Here is an 18742-nt window from a genome sequence, read left to right as displayed (position 1 = left end):
TGTCCCAACACAAAAAGTCCTTTTGCAAATTAAATATTAATTGGTGTCATACTCTATGAGTTTGCGTGCGGGATGACAAAAATCAAATTTTCCTGACTAATAAACAGTTTCTGCTGTCATATTCAGACCTCAAGCCCAGCTTATAAAAGGACTCATATATAATGTTAACACCCAAACCTTATCCCACGGGATACAAATTCATCATTTTAGCGCTCCATGCACAGGCCTTCCTCAGAGATAGGATGGTGTCAACACAGAAATCTGTCACTTCTCTCCACGGAAAGTTGGATTCAGCGTGAGGGCCGACATGGATGCAGTTCAGACTGCTGTTGCACAGATGAAGGGAAACACCCTCCTTCAAAGCCTGTTCCTGGCAAGACAAAACTTTAACTCACGAAAGAACTGTTTGTTTTCTAAAAGCCATCTTTGTCATTTATGCAGTTTATTTCTGAGAGCTAATAAGGACACCAAAATGCGCACCCATAGAACAGCTACAGTCGGGGCAGCTAGCGGCAGGTCTTCACGCTGATTCAGTTTTGTAGTAGGTCAGCAATTTTTGCTGCTTCACTTTCATGCACACACATGCTCATAAACTCAATTTTTTTAAAAACTCTTTACTTTCCATTTGCAGTTCTTGATATTGTCTGCATATGCTAGTTTCCTGTGCTTTTGGCAGGTCAAGTTCAGGTTTGGTGACTCATTTCAGAATGTTTGAGCTTCTCTTGCATTTCATTTAGCCGCAGTTTAATCAGTTTTTTTTGTGTGTAAGATGCAGACAAAAATTTCGTTTATCTCAGTAACCACTAAGTGCCTGAGATTGGAGTCCTCTTTCTTCAGGCAGAGGTCTCGCTTCCTTACTGTGTCATGTTATTTTGACCAGAAGGAAACAAGTTGAAAAGACAAAATGGGAGTTGAAGTGACAAGCAGCTGTGCATACCGAGGTCATGTTCATTTTTCAGGGTCAGAACTGGTCCCTGTTATTCTTTTAGTGTTTCATGAAAGCTGCAGTCTCACAAGTGAATATTTCCAAGTGTCAGCTAATGATTTGTACCACAGGCTGTGACCCAAAGAAAATCCGGCATGCCATGTTAGTCAGTTGCCGAAAGAACGGATGGAAGTGTGAATGGATGAAGAGAAAATAGGAAAAGAGTGAAGACCCAAAACGGAGCAGTTCCCACGACCAGAAAATTGCTCAAATTGCTGGTGGCTCCCTTTGTCCCCACCCCTCCAATGCATTCCATGATGAATGGGACATTTAATATTGCGCTGCTTAAGGGTATCGCTGGAGTGTATCCTATCTGTCCTTCACTAAACACTAAAACAGCCCTTTTTCTCTGGCAGTGTGGAATTGAGCAACATATTATCAAATGTAGAAGAAAACCAAAAAACTTTGCAAAAGATTTTAACATAATTTTAGACAAGGGTTTTACTGACAAGGTAACTTTAAAATTGCTTTGTTTCTTTGATGCTGGGACATATTTTCAACACATTCTGTGCCACGACCAACACATAAGTTCTGCTTCTTAAGAGAATGTGGTTGTGTATTTTACATATTTCTGAAACCATGAAAACATTTACTTTTTATGACGGCAAACAAGTGGGAATAAACAAACCAATAAAAGAGAAGAGAGCTCATAAAGGCTACTGGTTATACAGTTAGACAGTCAAAGCTGGCATGTGCAGAGGAGGGATAGTGGACGAAGTGGACAAAGGATGCTAAATGTGGAGCTGCCAGACAGGAGAAGAGGAAAATCTCAAAGGAAACTCATGGATGTAATGAAGGAGGAGATGCAGAGGGATAGGGTGAGGTGGAGGCAGTTGATCTGTGTGATTTCAGTAGCGTTTCTGTGGATATAAATATGTATTTTTGTGTGCTAAAGAAATGCTTTGTTTTAACCAGCTCTTAACAGGACTAACTATGGCCACTGAGGCTGTGACAATGTAGTGCTGTGGCACGCTAATACATGCATTGTTGGCTAATATCAGAGTGCAATTCAAAACGACAAAACAGGTTTAAAAATTGAAATGAATATTCACAGTATCACCTTTTCCCTTTTAGTCACTCGCAGACAAATGCAGGAATACAAATGGCTTAACATGCCAGAATTCAATCCCTCTTTATTTTAGTGTTATTTAGCCAGTATTTCAATATTTAATTTGAAATGGTGTCAAAATTCAACAGTTTGAAAAGATCTGCAAAATACGTGCAAATAACTCTACTCTGAATACATTTTACAGCATTTGGACTAACTGTAAGTAACTAAAATGATACAGTGAATGACAGTCAGGTTAAGTTTGATCTTTTCTCCCAGGAGTATGACTATTCCTCTTTAACAACAAACTGTGCATGTAATATTTCTTGAGGGGCATCCTTCATAACAAGGCTTTCTGACTACAGGATGTCACAGACAGCAACCCCAGTGCATAACTACAATTAAAGTTGAAAAAAAAAGCTGCAGAAGTGCAGATCAGGCATGTAGTTGACAGTGGGAATGTTTCTAGGAATTGTTTTGTGAAAGGTGATGCTCTGAATACTTTTCATTCCTTTTTAAAATGTAGCTAGAGGCAGTTGTTTGTGACATAACACTAAAAATCTATTAACTGCCATCTGTCCTGACTTTCTTTTACGTAGCAGGTCAGGATAGGTGGATAACAAATACGACCGAAGGATGACTTTTAGCCATCTTGTTGCAATGATTTCACACAAAGGGGAGAAGAGACAGATGAGATTTTCTGGCTTTGTGCCGCGCTGATGGATGGAGCGAGAGAGTTCTCATGAGCAAGTGTCATCCAATCTAATCCAGGTGATTAGTCATGCATTCTCCTCTTTCAAGGTGTGAGGCCCATTATTTCTCCCCCCCCCTCAACCAGGGGCCAGGTAATGTAATCGCAAAATGAAAAGTATCACTGTTGGTTTCAAGTAACTAGACACACAGATACGCAGACAGTCAGGCACGTACTGTGCTACGTGTATACGAGCAGAAACAATGGCAGCGAGAAGCTCGAGTACACTGTCTGGCCTGAAGGTGACCTCCGCCCCCTCACCCCAATTGGCAAAGCTCAGATATTCATCTGGGCTGAGAAAAATGGGAGAAATATTGTTATGGTGACCGTTCAAAATGTTGATTTAAACATTTAAAAAACTTGAACAGCACATTTCAGAGAGGAAGACGCCAAAACACCCGCACGCTATTCGTTCTCACGGAAAGGACCGTGACACGGAAAATACTGCAGTATGTTTTATCTCTTGGGGATGCACTCAAAACCAAAATGGACTGGCTGATTCAGACTCTCCCCTTTGATACTAGAATTGTATTAATGGACAGTTTAAAGTCTGTAACTATTCAACATCACCACTGTTTTTTTTCATAAATCATGTTACTGGTGTGATTTATTCCTCTGTGGTGTTTGTCCTCTGTCTATTAAAGACATTTGTAGTGCGCTCTGTGTCTTATATACTTCTTTAGAGACAGAGGGGAGAAAGTCTATGTGTGTGTGTGCTCTGCAACTGTTTGCTCTTCAGGACACAGTAAGAGATCAGACAAAACCCAGTTTTCCACCTCTCCATCACCCTTTCCTTCCATCTTACCACTCGTTTTTTCTCCATATTGTTCTTTGTCCAGTTCAGCTTGTTAACCTTCCTGTTTCTGTGCAGGAATAATGCGGTCCTGTCATCACCTTGTTAAAATCATTCCTCATAACAAAGTGTTATTCATGTGAACTTTATGATTCTGCACTTTTTTGTGGATCCATGCCTATGGAGTGTGTGTGAAGCAGCACAGCAGCAGGGCTAAGCCGAGTGTCTATTTACTGTGATGTGCTTGCTTGCTCGTTTGGCTCTTAGCAGACTGTCATCACAGGGGATCGTTAGTGGAGGGAGATACCAAAGTATGATTAATAACTGTCCTTTCTGTCTCTTGTTTTCACTCCATTTTCTTTGCTTTCCTTTCCCTGTTGCTGTTTCTCTGTGTTACTCCCTCTCTGCTCCCAGAGGACCTGGATGACCTGCGGATGGAGGGTGTGACAGGGCTGGTTCTATCCGGCAGTAAGTTCAGCCAAGGACGCAGCTCCTATCAGCCTGAACCACAGGCCAAAGTTACACTCAACATCTGCTCTAGGTGTGCCAGGTAAATGTTTCTACCTTCTCTTTTCTGGCACAGTGGACGGAGAATATACGCACAGTTCTGCCCCAAAGTTTGAAACGTCCGTGTTTTTACCTCTATAAAACATTAGTACTAATATGTGTGTATATATGTCTGTATGTACTCTGTCTTCTCAACAAACCTTTCACAAACATCTTCACACATGCAGTGGTTAATAACATGAATATGTTTTTAAAAGCATTTAATCGTCTTCATCGTTCTCCGTTTGCATTTGTTTCGCATGTCAGCATGGAGCTAGTCAAGTGTCTGGATCGTTTGTAGATTCCATTACAGTCTCAAAATGCCGCTCCATAAAACTTTTTTTTCTGGTAGCAGGGATGAACGGTGTTCCCTGTGGGAGCTGTCAGACAAGTAAAGATTTTAAGCTACGATGTGTACTACTCTATTACAAGACCAAATCAAACTGGTTCTCCTTAGAACTGAAAGAAAAAGCGAGGCTCAAGGGCACAACTGAGCAAAAGAACAACACAATCATTATAATACATCAGAATAGTTAGTTTAAAAAACAGACGTTTCATTTTTTTCTGCTTGCAACTTCATTTAATAGAACCAAAAAAGCCAGACTGTAGGGGTTGGTGAAAGGAGTAGTATACACCTCTGCATGAAGTCACGTGTTTTTGGAAATTTTTTTCATGGATTAACCTTTTCTTAGAAAAAGAATAGGCTGATGAATTTTACAATGATAGATTATTTATGACTAATGATAAATGATAGGATTGATACTTTGTTTCTATCCTCTAAGTTCAGTACATAGCCTGCTGAATGTGTAAAATAATTGCCTTGGATGAAAGAAATATACCTCAAACTTCATCTCATAAATCATGACACACTGCTCTCCCGTACATTGGTATTGGTACGACATGGTCCTGGGTCTGTGTTTGTGTTGCTGGTTAATTAATATTCTTTGATTTAGTGTTATTCATGGTTCAGTTTCCTTGCTTTTCCATTTGTATTTCTAGTTCTCTTAGTTATTTTCTGCTTTGGTTATATTTATACATTCTAGTTTTTAGGGTTTTGTTACTGTGTCTCACACCTAAACATCCTTGTCTTTATGTTTCTCCTGTGTCTGTTTTGTGTGCTCTCTTTCTGTCTCCCCAGTCGGTCATGTTCCCATGTCTGTCTTCCCTGGTTCCACTGTCTAGTCCGTGTCTTAGTGTATGTTTCATGTTTCATGTTTTATTTTGATAGTCCCTTGTCCAGGGTTCAGCGTGTTCAGTTTTGCGTGTCTTTGCGTCTGATTAGTTCAGGCTGTGTTTCCTTCCTGTTTCCCACCGTCTCGTTATCCACTGTGTATTTAGTCCTCTGTCTTCCTCTGCCTGTTGTTGAATTGTTTGTTCAGCCACCCTGCTCATCTTCCCCCATGTTTACAAGTCTCAGGTTTTTCATGTCTCAGGTTTCAGGTCTTCATGTGCCATGCACTTAGTATTTAGTTGTTTTCCCAGTTTAGGTTTTTGTTGGTTTACTCTTTGTCTCCCTTTTTCTTTTTGTTTGCCTTTCATAGAGCCGTAAATAAAGGCTCGCTTTTAGTTCCTGTCCGTCTCCAGAGTCTGCCTTTGGATCCACTCTCTCTCCACTCCTCGTCTGTCTCTAGTGTTATTTACAACATTTTTTGAGTTTTGTAATAATATAAAACAGCTTTCCTTAAGAAAGTATAACCAGTTGAGAAGACTTGTTCTTTCTAGTAGTTAGGTAAATAGATTAATGCTGTTGCGATAACTGCTTATCTTAGCTTAAAGACTGGAGGCAGTAAATAGGTGACAAATAGCTGTTTTTCCAGGATTATGTTAAATTATTGCCCAAATCCAGGAAATTGCTCAGCTCTTAACCCCACGCAAAGCCACACTTACTGTTTTTTTCACTAGATAATCTCCTCATCAAAGTCTCAGCAAGAACTGAAACAAATTCATCTCCCAACTGAAATGCTAAACAATTTCTGTAAATTTTCCTCTACAGTTCATTTGTCAAAACTATACCGTAGCGCCTGCTGCATCCATTTTTTTCTTTCAAACATCCAACACTTCTTTCTTATCCTTTTCTTACCCTCCATTTCCTGTCTCTGCATTTGTATCAGAGGTAGCAGAGAATAATATCATATCTGAAGTCCATTCCAGTGTTGCTTGTTTTCACAAATCAGCTCTAGCGAGGATAATTGTCTCCATTATCACCCTCTCTCTTGTTATCACAGTTTTTCTCCTCAGACACATTTCCTGTTTCCCTCAGATTCACATCGTCAGTCTGGTGCTCAGATTTCTGAGTTTTGGGTGTGATACCGTAGGCAGGTGTGGGCAAAACTCTTCCTTGATGCCAGTCAAAGATAAACGGTATCTTCTTGATGAGACGCCAGGCACAAATCTGCCTGCACAGCCTCCACTGGTTGGGGTCTGGAATTTGTTTGTTTCAAACTCTTCTTTCATTCATGCAGCTTATCAATTTCGTTCCACACGCAGGCTGCGGGTTGTTGTCAAAGGTTTGTGCAGGAGGATGAAGGCTATCGCTGGATTTTTGTTGGCAGTTTATCGACTTGATGGTTCTAAGCGAGTTGTTTATACCTTTTGTCCCATGGTGGAATTAGTGGCAAAGCAAAGCAGCATCTGTATCTGGAGTCATTTTTGGCTCTTGTGAAGGTTTTTTTTTGTTACTGAAATGTCAAACATCTGTTCCCTTTCTCTGTCTTCCTTTATCCTTTCGGCTGAGGCCAAATTCTTGTTTTGTCCTCTTTAACCTGACCACCGAATCTTTCCCAAGTTTTATTGGCAAAGGAGCTGTGGTCTTTCAAAGTCATTTTTGGGTAGTCTAAGGGCCATAAACAGATCAGTAAGCTGGAAAAGTGCTGCACGCATGGCTTGCCCTTTGTGCTGTTTTGAGAAGACAGATTTCTCAAATTAGGGTTGTGCAGAAGTTCATACGTGCACAGACTCAGGTATTCATGGATGCACACATAAGGCAGCCTGGACACAGGTTTCAAACTGTCTACTTTTACCTTGATGAGATTCGCTGAAGCTTTAAAATTGTTCTTCAGAAAACTAACACGTGCATCTGTCCTTCAGCATCAGTGAGACTTGTAGAGATGTGAGAGATGTGACCTTGCAGTACTGCTCATGTTAGTTCATTTTAATATTGACATGACTGAGGGGAATCTTTGCAATATTTTATAACTCACACAAAGATACCAGAGGCTTGCTTGGCTCAGCAGGGAACTGTGAACACTGGCCCAAGCTGGATAAGCATTCCTCACATACCCGTCATCCCTCAGTCAGACACATTCGAATCCAGCTTCCCTTGTGTTTTTTTTTACAGGTCAGTGAGGTCTATCAGTCTGCGCAAATGAGACCGAACCACTTGGCTCTACCATGCACTACCCCAAACCAGGAAATAGTGACACCTAATTTCACACCCACAGTGTGAAGGCGATAACTCCGTTCCCATTTGGGCACCATAATAAGAACAAAATGTCAACTTTGCATTGCAGGATCGCTTTTCTCTTTGAACTCACTGACCCCGTATTGAAACCGATCCCTGACTTCTAAGACACCTTCCCTTGCCAACGTCCTTTTCCGTCCCTTCTGTCCAGACACTGGCCACACCACCAAATGCTCCAGTCAGCCAGTGTGCCTCTTAACCAGCAGTGGCAGGTCTGAAAACATGCAGCTTCCAGTGGCTCTCTGCTGGTTGGTTGAAGTGCAAAATGCTGTGTGGCCTGTGTGTTGTGGCCACGTTTCTGCCTTTTGGGCTATAACTGTGGTCACACCAACATTTCATCCACCTCCCTTATTGGCCTGATCAGTTCATTTAAAGAGCATGTACTCCCGCCACAAAATCTCCTGTGTGCAAACGCATCCCAGATCTTAGGCCTGCTCTGAAGTAGCTGGCAGTGCGGTTTTAAGGAAATGGATAGATTTCCACAAACTTCTTTTGGACTTGTCGTTCTCATTAAATTAATTGCTTTCATATCAGGAATGCACTAGGGGAATTGTAGTCAAGACTTGCGGCTATGAGTAGCTTTTGTTCAGAGAATGGGAAGGCCTTTTGATAGTCATCTTGGGTACTTTTAATGGTCTTATAAAGACCATTAAAGAGGGGGGGAGACAAGGAGAGGGATGTCTAAAGAAGGAAAGAAATAGAATCCACTTTAAGAAGTTGCGCTGTGCCTTTAGTCTCGATGTAGAGGTAGAAACAAGGAGGCCCTGCAGCTGGGAATGCAGCTGTGCCATAAAGGCATAGGGATTGCTTTCCTTTCTCTTCTGCTAATGGTTGCTCTCATGACATGGAAACAGCATGAGGTATAAAGAATTTGATGCCAACGTGGTGCGTGCACAAATTTGACATATGATGTGATTTACAGTTACAGCTATAGTGAGTGTATAGAGCAATTTAGAAGAGCATAAATGCATTTAAATAGCATTTTTCTCTTCTTGCTGAAAGGTGAAACGAGAAAAGGCTGTTTGTCTTTCATTTGCAGTTTACTTCACTATCTCTGGGCAGCCCAAATCTTTTGCTACCTTAAGACAGCCAAATCTGTCAGACCCACTTCCCTTTCAGTCCACGGTGTTATCTTAAAAAAAAAAGCAATAGGGGCTTGGAACACATTCTGATAAAAAACAGTAACTGAATGATGTCAGGGAAAAATAGTAGCTGCGTGCGGGTTTTTATTTTTTCTTCTTCATCTTCAGTTTTATGTTTTTATAAGCATAGGGATAGTGGAGGTGCTGCTGCCTGTGTACACATCGTCTATTCGTGCATTACTGTCGTTTCTTCATTATTATTCATATTTAATTTCAGCAAAAACAAAAAAGTTTGTGACCTGAAACCGACCTCCGTGCCGATCCAGATTTCGCCGAACGTTTCGCTAAACATTTCCTCATTGTATCATCACCTCAGACTGATTGAGGCTGGCTTGTTTTTTTGTTATCTGACTTTCAATGTCCAAACATGCGCTGCAGTGCAAGTTTATGTTGTGTGTTGTTTTCCAGGTTGCAGGGAGACACACTATCAGACAGCAGATCAGAAGAGGAGCATAGGCCACACATATCTGAACAAGCTGTACCTGATATATCTTGTAAGTTGCAGTTCATACTTAATATATAAAATCTTTATGCCGTTTCATTCTGCTTTATCCTTCCTTTTTCCCTCGTTTGTGCGTATCGTCTGGAGCAGCTCCTTTGCCCGGGTTGGACACAGTGGCGGGACGACTCCAGGAATGCGACACCTTATCTCAGATGTCAGGCTCTGTAAGTGTCCTCCCTACATCCATCACCAAACAATTAAGATCGCTTTACAACCATCAATTACCTCGTCGCTCTCTCCTCCTCGACTGCTATTGTCTCAAAACCACCTCGAGCCCCTCGTTAACAGAACAAGGTCCGAGTAAAAGTGATCCATCTTCATGTGGGGATTTCAGCTTACACAACAGCTGATAGCGCTAAACAGCCCCAATTAAAACTCTCCCTGCATCACTTTGCTTGCCTTTCACAGCTCTTGTGTGCAGTTTGAAAGGAATACACGAAAAGAATATCGAGCGACGTAACAGCCGCAGGAGATTTAGATGGGTTTGATAATGGATCTAAATATTTCTGGGTTACAGTAGGTACACAAAGGTTTGTTGAATAGCAAAGTGGCGTGATAAACCTCAGACGCTTCAGGGAAGAAATCTATAGTGGCCTTACGTGGCGCACACCAGACTCAGTCAAAGGCACATGCTGTTAATAAAGCATTCAGCTAAGACGCCGGTACCTTTGTATAATTACCTCTCCGAAAAGCCAATACCTTTTTTTTTAAAAATATAATTGCCCAATCTAAGTGTTAGACAAGGCTTTTTACTGCTTTTTTTTAAGAACGAAAGGAGCCAGTGCAGTGCTCCGTGTGTGGAGCAGATGCAGAGAGGCTCCAGACTAACTGGGAGCAGACCTTTAGAAACTGAAGGACTAAAGTAGTCGGAGCTCTGACGGATTTAGCCAAATACAATAGCCTCCATCCTGAAACTGTAGACATTTGGACCTTAACATGCCAGTCACACTAATTCCCAGCATTTTACAAGTGTTTTCTTTGACACAACGCACAGAAGGATTTAGAACCGAAAAGCTGAGGCTTGACCGCAACCAACACAGAGTAACAGAGTTTTAATAAATCTGGAAGAGTTAAGTCGATCAATTTAGCCTGTGCCTTTTATTTCTCCTTTCCAATGACCTTCACATCCACATTTAACCACTAGTTTGTAGCTGTGCGCAACAAGGGATTAGACACTCCATCCTGCCGCTACACCGCAATCTTCACAGGTTAAGCCTTGTCTGGCAACTTAGAGAACAGTGCGCTAATAGGTCCCATATGGACTCTGCAAGTGCAAATATCTCCTGTAACCTATAGTGCTGCAAGTAACCGTGCTTGTTTTGTGCTTAATTGCTTATATTTGGCCCTCTTCGAAAGGCAAATGCAATTTGTAATAGCTTGTAAGTTCAGCTAGTCGTCCAGGGGCTTGTGGAGTAAAATGACTAAGCAGTGTGGAATTTTTTTTTTCTTTTATGGTTTATTCGGCGGGAGGTGGGGGTAGGAGTACAAATAACTCGAATAAAGTAATGAATGAAAGTGTAATGAAATCTTATGTCTTCGCACAGAGTAAAGACATAAGATTTCATTACGCTGGTAGAAAAGTGTCTTGGTGCTTCCTCTCTTGTCGCAGTGGTCATTGCATTTTTCTTTACTTTTTTTTTGCGACTTTTAAAAGTTTGAAGTCATATTTTATTATTAGCATTTACAACTGTCCATAAATAAAGTAGAGCCCTGTATTGTAGACAAGCCCTGGTTTGGGCAGTAAATGCCCTGGAGATGTTGGAAAGTAAACACTCTTAACGGTTATCATTATTAGTCTCCTACCTCTGCCAGCTCCCTTTAGGTGATAATTGCCCCATAAAGACAAATTCTTTCCTAAAGCAATAGCCAGGTGTAAATTCCCCCCAAAATTCTCCCACTTTCCTTTGTAACTCTTAAGTGATATGTGTTAATCAGATTTGCTCTGAGTGGTATGGGTGTTACCATCGTAAAATATGCCAAGGGAAACTGCTCACTTGTATGCTGGAAATAAGATAGTGTGATGCAGTGCTGTGTGTGTGAGAGATGCGAAGCAGAACCGTTATGAGGGTTTATTTCTGTTTCCGAAGGAATCTTGGCTGTATGGCTTTTTATATTTGGCAACAGTCTGCTCCCCACACCTCCACAGACACGCATGTATGGTTGTCATCTGAGCAAATCGCACAGCGTAGCCACACAAGGCAAGTGCTGGTGTAATCTGCCAAAAGCTTTGTTTTGGATTTACAGGATTTTTTGTTTTTCTTTATTTGCCTGTGCACTAAAATGATTTTCGCTTACAATGATGGAGAGATTTCTGTTAGGGAATTTCTTGTAATAGATCCATCTATCTATTTTTCCTCCATTTTCCCAGTGTAGAGTCATGGGAGATGCTGAAACCTCGCCCAACATCATAGGACAAGAAGCAGTGTACATCCTGGAGAGTCTGTTGCAGGCTAACACGTTGAAGCACTTTCACATCTTTAACATTTTCTTTTTTAAAGTTTTGGGAAATGAACTCCAAGATGTCACACATACAAAAACTAATCTTTTGTGTTATGGCACACTGATTCTAAGGCTTCAGCTAAATTTTGAAGTACAGTGCAGTAAAAATATATTTTTTCCCGCAGACTCTTGTAAAGACTCATCTCATTTGCACTTCTATTGACACTCGTTGTTTTTCTCTGATTTAAGAACAGGCAGTGTGTCATAAAGTCGGTCTTTGGAGCACTTGAGTAAAAGCCTAACTGTGTTATTGTCAATATCCTGTCTGCTTTTGACTGTGGTTGGATGAGTGAGCCTCTGAGCTCTGTATGCAAGTCCATAAAATCCATTAGGTGATTCTGCTATAAGCCAAAACAACAGGAATTCATTAAAAGTGTGAGTGCTAACTCTCACATCCCATATTCTCCCACAGCCATGCAACTTAGATGGGGCTGCAAAAGCAAAGTGAGTTATTTAGAAAACCTGTAATAAATTCATTTTCTTAGTGTTAAGCTTAGCTGATTAATCCATGTAAAGATATGACAGAATATATGACCCTCTTTTTGTTTCTTTCCACTTCAGATAATTCCCCAGAATACACAAGACTTTTCAGCTGTACAGCACTGACGCATCACTACACCTGATTCTATAAAAAACACAGGACTGGCTGGGTACTCGTCAGTATTTAATGCACTGGCTTACCAGAGCTTCAACCCTGAGGCCCGATGACATAAAGGGTTCATGAGGCTCGAGATGAAAATTCACAGAGAGAAAAATGTCATGCTTCACTTTATGCTGAGTTTCTTTTGGCATGTGATACCCGTTTTAAGTCTGTATGTCAGCTCTCACTATGCCCAGATTAATCTCACACCAAATAAGGGTCCGCAGAGTGTCTTTCATGCAGCAGGTCTACTTTACACCACCTGGCACACAGTTTTTTGTGCGAGCGCACTGCAGAGAGAGCTCAGGCCAAGCTCCTCATTGTTGGCTTCTGGCAGGAGCTCGATCGTTGATAGTTATAACCAAGGAAGCTTTTTCAAAATTAAAAACGAGTATGAAGGAAACGAGGTACAGACAAGGCTAAAGTCGGTGGTTATCTCCTGCTGCTGCTGAAGTAGCAAAGGATGTGACTGATCCAAAACTTCATGTTAGCAAAGAAAAGGGTGAAAAGAAGAGGGCTGTTTTGTAGGTTGCTGCTTTATTGCGCTATGAGCTTGTAACAGCTTTTTGGCCTTTAATCACTAGACTAAACCTGACACCCTCGGTGATCCCGGCCTGTGTGTGGCAGGAATTTTAAAGATGTTTCTTTATTTCACAGACATGCCATTTTGCAAGTGCTAAAACATGACTATGTAACAAAATTGTTATTACAGCTTGACTGATATCGATTTTTTTAGATAAATACCGATATTTGGCGATTTAAAAAATCTGGAATTCCTCTATGACTGCTGATATTTTTTTTCTCTCAGACATACAAGACAAATACATTTTACTAAAAATCTCATGTGTAGTTCTTTATGTACTTCTTTACCCTCTGCCCAACTATTCTCGGATCAGTCGGTTGTCTTTGTGGCGTTCCACGTGCGTGTCTTGCGAACAGGTAACAAAGTGCCCTCTGGTGGCCAAACTGTGTAATGCCAACACCCATAACATGGTTGTTTCTCCTGTCTCTTCTTTAATTTTTACGTCTCATTAATCAGCTTTCATAAACGCTAATACTTCATCCATCCATCCATTCGCTTCTGCTTATCCTTTTCAGGGTTGTGGGAGGCGCTGGAGCCTGTCCCAGCTGTCATAGGGCGAGAGGCAGGGTACACCCTAGACAGGATGCTAGTCTGTCACAGGGCTAACACAAAGAAAGAGACAACCTTTCACACCTATGGGCAATTTAGATTGATCAATTAACCTATCCCCACTAACTGCATGTCTTTGGACTGTGGGAAGAACCCACGCAAACACGGGGAGAACATGCAAACTCCACACAGAAAGACCTCGGCCTGATGGTGGAATTGAACTCAGGAATTTCTTGCTGTGCAGCAACAGTGCTAACCAGAGCCATTCATATTCATTCATTCATATGTCATCAAGTAGCAGATGGCAGCCGACAAAATCAGCCTGCAAATAAATCAGTCAGCTTCAGCTTTTTATGACACAGAAAGAACTATGATATATCTCCTGATGATTAAAGCTCAAAGCTATATCATGAAGATAAACTTTTGTTTTACTTCTTAAACATAGTAAAGTTATTGCACCAAAAAAAAGAAAAGAAAAGCTGATTCTAAGGTGGTTTGGTGGAAACATTTGACTTCAAATTTAGTAGATTTTATATGGAGTGATCCACTTGTGTTTAAGGAGAACTGCAGTACCTTTAGTGCAGTCCACTAAAGGTACTGTGGTAGTGACGTACACTAAACACCCCAAACACTCGTAATAGCAAATCCTATCAGCCAGAGCATTTATAACTCAAAGGAGCCCCAATACTTCAAGTGAAGCAGTTAAAAGCCTCAAATAATAAGCTGAAATGAGAGATGATCAAATAGAGTGTCTTGGTGCAAGGTCCTGTGTGTGTTTTGTGTATATTAGTCCCTATGCAACCCAGGCCTGACCACAACAAGAGTCCATCAATTGTGCTCGCAAAGCCAGCAGTACGCTCAAACCCCTGTGACTGCATGCACACACCCCCGGCAGTCCTTGTTGTGTGGAGGGGCCATGTTGGACCAAACCCCAGATTGCGGTGATTATTACTGCTGACCACACACGTATAGCTCCACACATGCAGGCTATAAAATATTTGACTCTAGACGTCTATCCTCTCTCTTTCTGTCTTGTTTGCTCTCAACATGGAATCAATTTTGTAAGAAACAAGACCCATGTTTGTTAGTTAGCCAAAAGTTTTACCAGAAGGGTTTCCCCTTTTCTCTTTAAGCTTTCTTTAGTTTTATCATAGTGGGAGGGAGATCATACCAGTTTTGCACCACTGACATTAATACACTATAAGTCATTGCAAAATCACTTTTTATTTGGCAAATGAAAAGCCATTCCTTCCTGTCTTTTCGGCCGCTAGGATTAAAATATCGCACGTCGTGCACTGTTTGTTATAAGAACAATAGATGCTCTAAACCATGGCTAAATGAAACCACTCTCCATCATTCTGTTGTATCGTCTCACCGTGTAATCAAGTCCATTTTGTGCCCCAACATCTCCTGTGTAGCATTTTTGTTTTGTACATGATTTTCAAATATGCCATATTGATACACGATTACATCCAGGTGACTTTGTTAGTATGACGTCACTAAACCCAATGAAATAACAGTCATATTTTCATTGCACTGTCTGTTTGTTTATTGATCTTGTCTGATGAGGTGAATTTCTTACAGGCTTGCTTGGTTTTCCTGGTCTTTGGGACTGTGGAGTCCCATCAGCCTCGGCCTCCAGTCTGCTGTCTCCAGGATATATGGTCCTGATTACAGCAGAGCTTTAGAACTCAATGCAGATGTTGCGTTGTAGATGTTGCTAATAATAGATGATCTATTGTATATCAAAAGCTTTTATAAAACCGAGCTCTTTAATAAGGCACTACGATAAATTTGATCTTTGATATAATCAACTTGGACTCTGGATATCCGAAGCACCGGGGCTTTAAAATGTAACGACGTAAAGTCCACTTAAAATTGGGAATCTGTTGGTGGCCTTGTTTGCCAGAGCTGAGTATAAAAGGCAAGAGGAGGACAGTGTGATGTCATGCTGTTGGATTTAGGGAGATACCACCAATGAGAAAGAAATAAAGCTGGGGAGGGGATTCACTTGTAGCACTCAACCCGCCTTGCTGCTTTATGAGGACTGTAATTAAAGATTGGCTTGGGTGTTGTGGTTCTACGACCACAGAAGGCCTTATGTATCTGACAGGCATGAAGATCAATGCCATAGATCCTGGGAATGATCTTCTGTCATTTATCAGAGGATAGCAGCTTCCCTTGTTTTTCACTACACCTACTCTTTAAGCATTGCAGTCCTCTTTGAGGGGAGCTTAACTTGTTACTGTAGAACAAACTGAGTTAACCTCCCCTTTGTGCAAGAATACTAAAATGTTAAGAGAGTCTTCTTATAATAGAGTGTATTCCTTCCTGTGCATATACTGGGATTTTTGGCTGCTTGTTACCTAGCAGGTCGCCACAGCCCATGGATCTGCATATTTTTATATTTCTGATTTTGCACAGATTTTACAACAGATAACCTTCATGATGCACCCTTCCCATTTATCCGGGCATGGGACCTGCATTAGGAGTATGCCGACCCCCTGAGTTTGTGTTCCAGACAGGGGATTTTTCTTTTGCAAGACGAATGTGTTAAGAACTACACCTCTTAACCCAAAAGGACAATCCCAATGCCAAAAATCTGATCAGTGAATTTTTTTTAATTTTCTTCTTCTTCTTCTTTTTATTTTTATTTTTAAAAAGGCTATTTTGTCTGCCCACCTTTATGTTTGATGGTTGCCAGTTTTTCACTCCTTCATTATTCACACAGTTCTTCTCAGTCGCTCTTTGCTGCAGAGGTTTTATCACTGAAGATCTCCAAAGGATCTGTTTGATTTTAGTGAGAGGACACGCTTATCCAGCTCATAGTTTTCCCCGTAAAGATCCTTGTCCCCTGTGCGTTTGTGAACACCGTCGTGTTGTAAAATTCCTTTCCTCTCGAGCTTCTTGTGGCTGCCCTGAATGAAAACACCATTTAGTATTCAGTTGCCCTGACCGTCCATGCACCTTTGACATTCACGCAGTCCCATAACATTACACTCACACATCCTTGTTTCATGCACTCCTCTGTGGTGTTATTGGCCAGGTTCACACCAGACATGCTGGAAACCATCAGATCCACACAAATTTATTTTGGTTGTAACTGACCAAAGCGTGTTCTGCACTTCATCAGGCTTCTTTTCTTATCCTTCGGCCAAGTTAAATCTTGCAGTTTTATGAGTAATGGCTTTTTTGAGGTTGACTTTATCCAGTGTCCGTCGCGGCGCCCGACACCCCCAGATATTCTTCTCGCCGAATCAAAAGCATTTGCTTGTCTTTTTTCCAAATAGGAGGTTTGTGTGAGGTCACCAACTCCATCTTCCGTTACTGGTAACACGGCTCTTCCTACACTCCCATTCACACTGTTTATTTTTTACCACACTCAGCTATGTTGCATTAGATATAACCCAGGAGGAAAGTGTGTGTTCACAGGTGTTCTTTTATAACCTTGTTCAAGCAATTATCCTCAACTAGGATTTCATGTGGAATCGGTTTGGTTCCAGTGGTCACAGGTGTTCTGACATTTGTTCTATTAAAGTTGGACTTTGTGGCTTGTGTTTTATGTTCATAGTCTGTCGTGCATAGGATCAAGTACCTCGCACTTCAAAATAAAAATCATAAAAATTATCGCAAGATGTTTTCATTTTGAACTATTTCACTGTTTTAGTGATATTGCGCAGCCGTGTGCTCGGGTTTTGCTGTGAAGGGATTATCCCAGGATTGTCTTTAAAGACTGCTGGAAGCCTCGCTCTATGTATATCACCAGATGTCTCCAAACCTCACTCTGTGTCAGCACTTTGTCTAGTCAGCTCTGTCTCCCATTAAGTGCTTAGCACATCAAATGATGTAAGTGCTGGCATCAGAGGTATCATAACTTATCTAGTGTAAACCAAACTTACAGGAGGTGGAATTATGGCTGACAGGTTTTATTGTTCACCTGTGCTTGGAGCTCATGTACGCTCGGTCCACTGAAACAGATCATCTGGCCACTTGCGTCCTATCAAAGGAAAAAAAATAGGAGGATTAAGCATGCTGCCATTAAAGAACTTGGCAAAGTTTAGACTGTCTAACAGGTCCCTTTCCAAATCACACACTTGGCCATGATTGGTACGAGCAAAATAGGCCAAACACAGCAACTACACATAAGTGATCCAATCTGCCTTTTTATTTCTTTCATTTCATATGCTTTAGAATATGATCATCTCTATTTAAAAAAAAACTCTGGAAACTATTCAAAGTGGCTGATTTATTGCTCCGTAACTGGCAGCGCAAGATTTGCTGCTGCCAGGCTCGCTGCCAGCAGACTGGTGTGCATACACGCTCCTATAGATTTACTGATAGTTACACAAAAATGCTCTGAACCACTACTGACTGTCTAGCACCCTGCACTCAGTTAACACAGTGCACTCCATGATGTATGCTTTCATCTACACTTGCTGTGGTTTCTTGTGTTTTTCTTGAGCTCGTAAAATAATAATTGGCTCTTTTTTTTCCCCCAGCAGATATGGCTCAGATATTTCCAGCAAACGCTGAAAATTATATAAAGAGTTAATTGAAGGGTCTTTCTTCTAATGTGACTTTTTCTCTCTTTCTGTTTTCCTTGCTAACTAGCGTCAGGCTGTCTGGGAGGCTGATCTGAAGGCTGTGAGAGGTGGGAGCTCTGTCGGGCAGACGGGCCTGCTACTGGGCGACTCCCTCTTTTCTAAAGAGCTGGAGAACATGGGCAAGCAGCTTGCTGGTAGGCAGTTGTATGTGTATGTTTGCATGCTTTATGTGTGTGTGCGTCTGTATGTGATATTAGCTATAATGATGAATTGTGAGACTGAGGCAGATCAAAAAGCCTTCTTTCTTTGAAAGCAAAAACACTGTGCCAGCATGCACACATGCAGGCATACAAAGCTATAGAGTCTTATATAACTGAAGGGGATTAAGATAGCACTTGAGGGGTGGGGGGGCTATCCAGTAAAAGAATACACAGCTTTTGGTGGAAGGAATTTCCTGGTTAATTAAAAACTAAGACTTATGGAGCCCTGGATTAGCCAGAAAAAGAAAAAATGAGCCATTTTATTACATCGTATAAAGGTTTTAGCATGTTTTGATTAATTCATTCTCTTGCTTTAATAGTAAAATACAAACGTCAAAGATCGGTAACTTATATGCAAAGTGTTAAAATTCAAGCAGCGACCCTTTTCCATATGCAGTTTCATGAAACAATTCACCTTCTCTCAGTGGCCAGTGATGAAA

General features: G+C 41.2%; 1 protein-coding gene across 1 annotated transcript in view; it reads left to right on the top strand.

Annotated features, from left to right (window-relative positions):
* The first annotated feature begins 3962 nt into the window (after positions 1-3962).
* The window catches only part of LOC113028971 (uncharacterized protein C8orf34 homolog), a 30956-nt gene continuing 16176 nt past the window's right edge, over positions 3963-18742 (top strand). The window contains exons 1-4 of the mRNA XM_026179504.1: positions 3963-4127; positions 9134-9219; positions 9315-9391; positions 18110-18236. Of these exons, the coding sequence (XP_026035289.1) occupies positions 4012-4127; positions 9134-9219; positions 9315-9391; positions 18110-18236 (406 nt within the window). The 5' untranslated portion in view covers positions 3963-4011. The remainder of the gene's footprint in view (positions 4128-9133; positions 9220-9314; positions 9392-18109; positions 18237-18742) is intronic.

Source organism: Astatotilapia calliptera, chromosome 9 (assembly GCF_900246225.1).
Source record: "Astatotilapia calliptera chromosome 9, fAstCal1.2, whole genome shotgun sequence".
In the NCBI taxonomy this organism is placed as follows: domain Eukaryota; kingdom Metazoa; phylum Chordata; class Actinopteri; order Cichliformes; family Cichlidae; genus Astatotilapia; species Astatotilapia calliptera.
The sequence above is the reverse complement of the archived record's forward strand: the minus strand, read 5'-3'. Positions and strand labels throughout refer to the sequence as shown.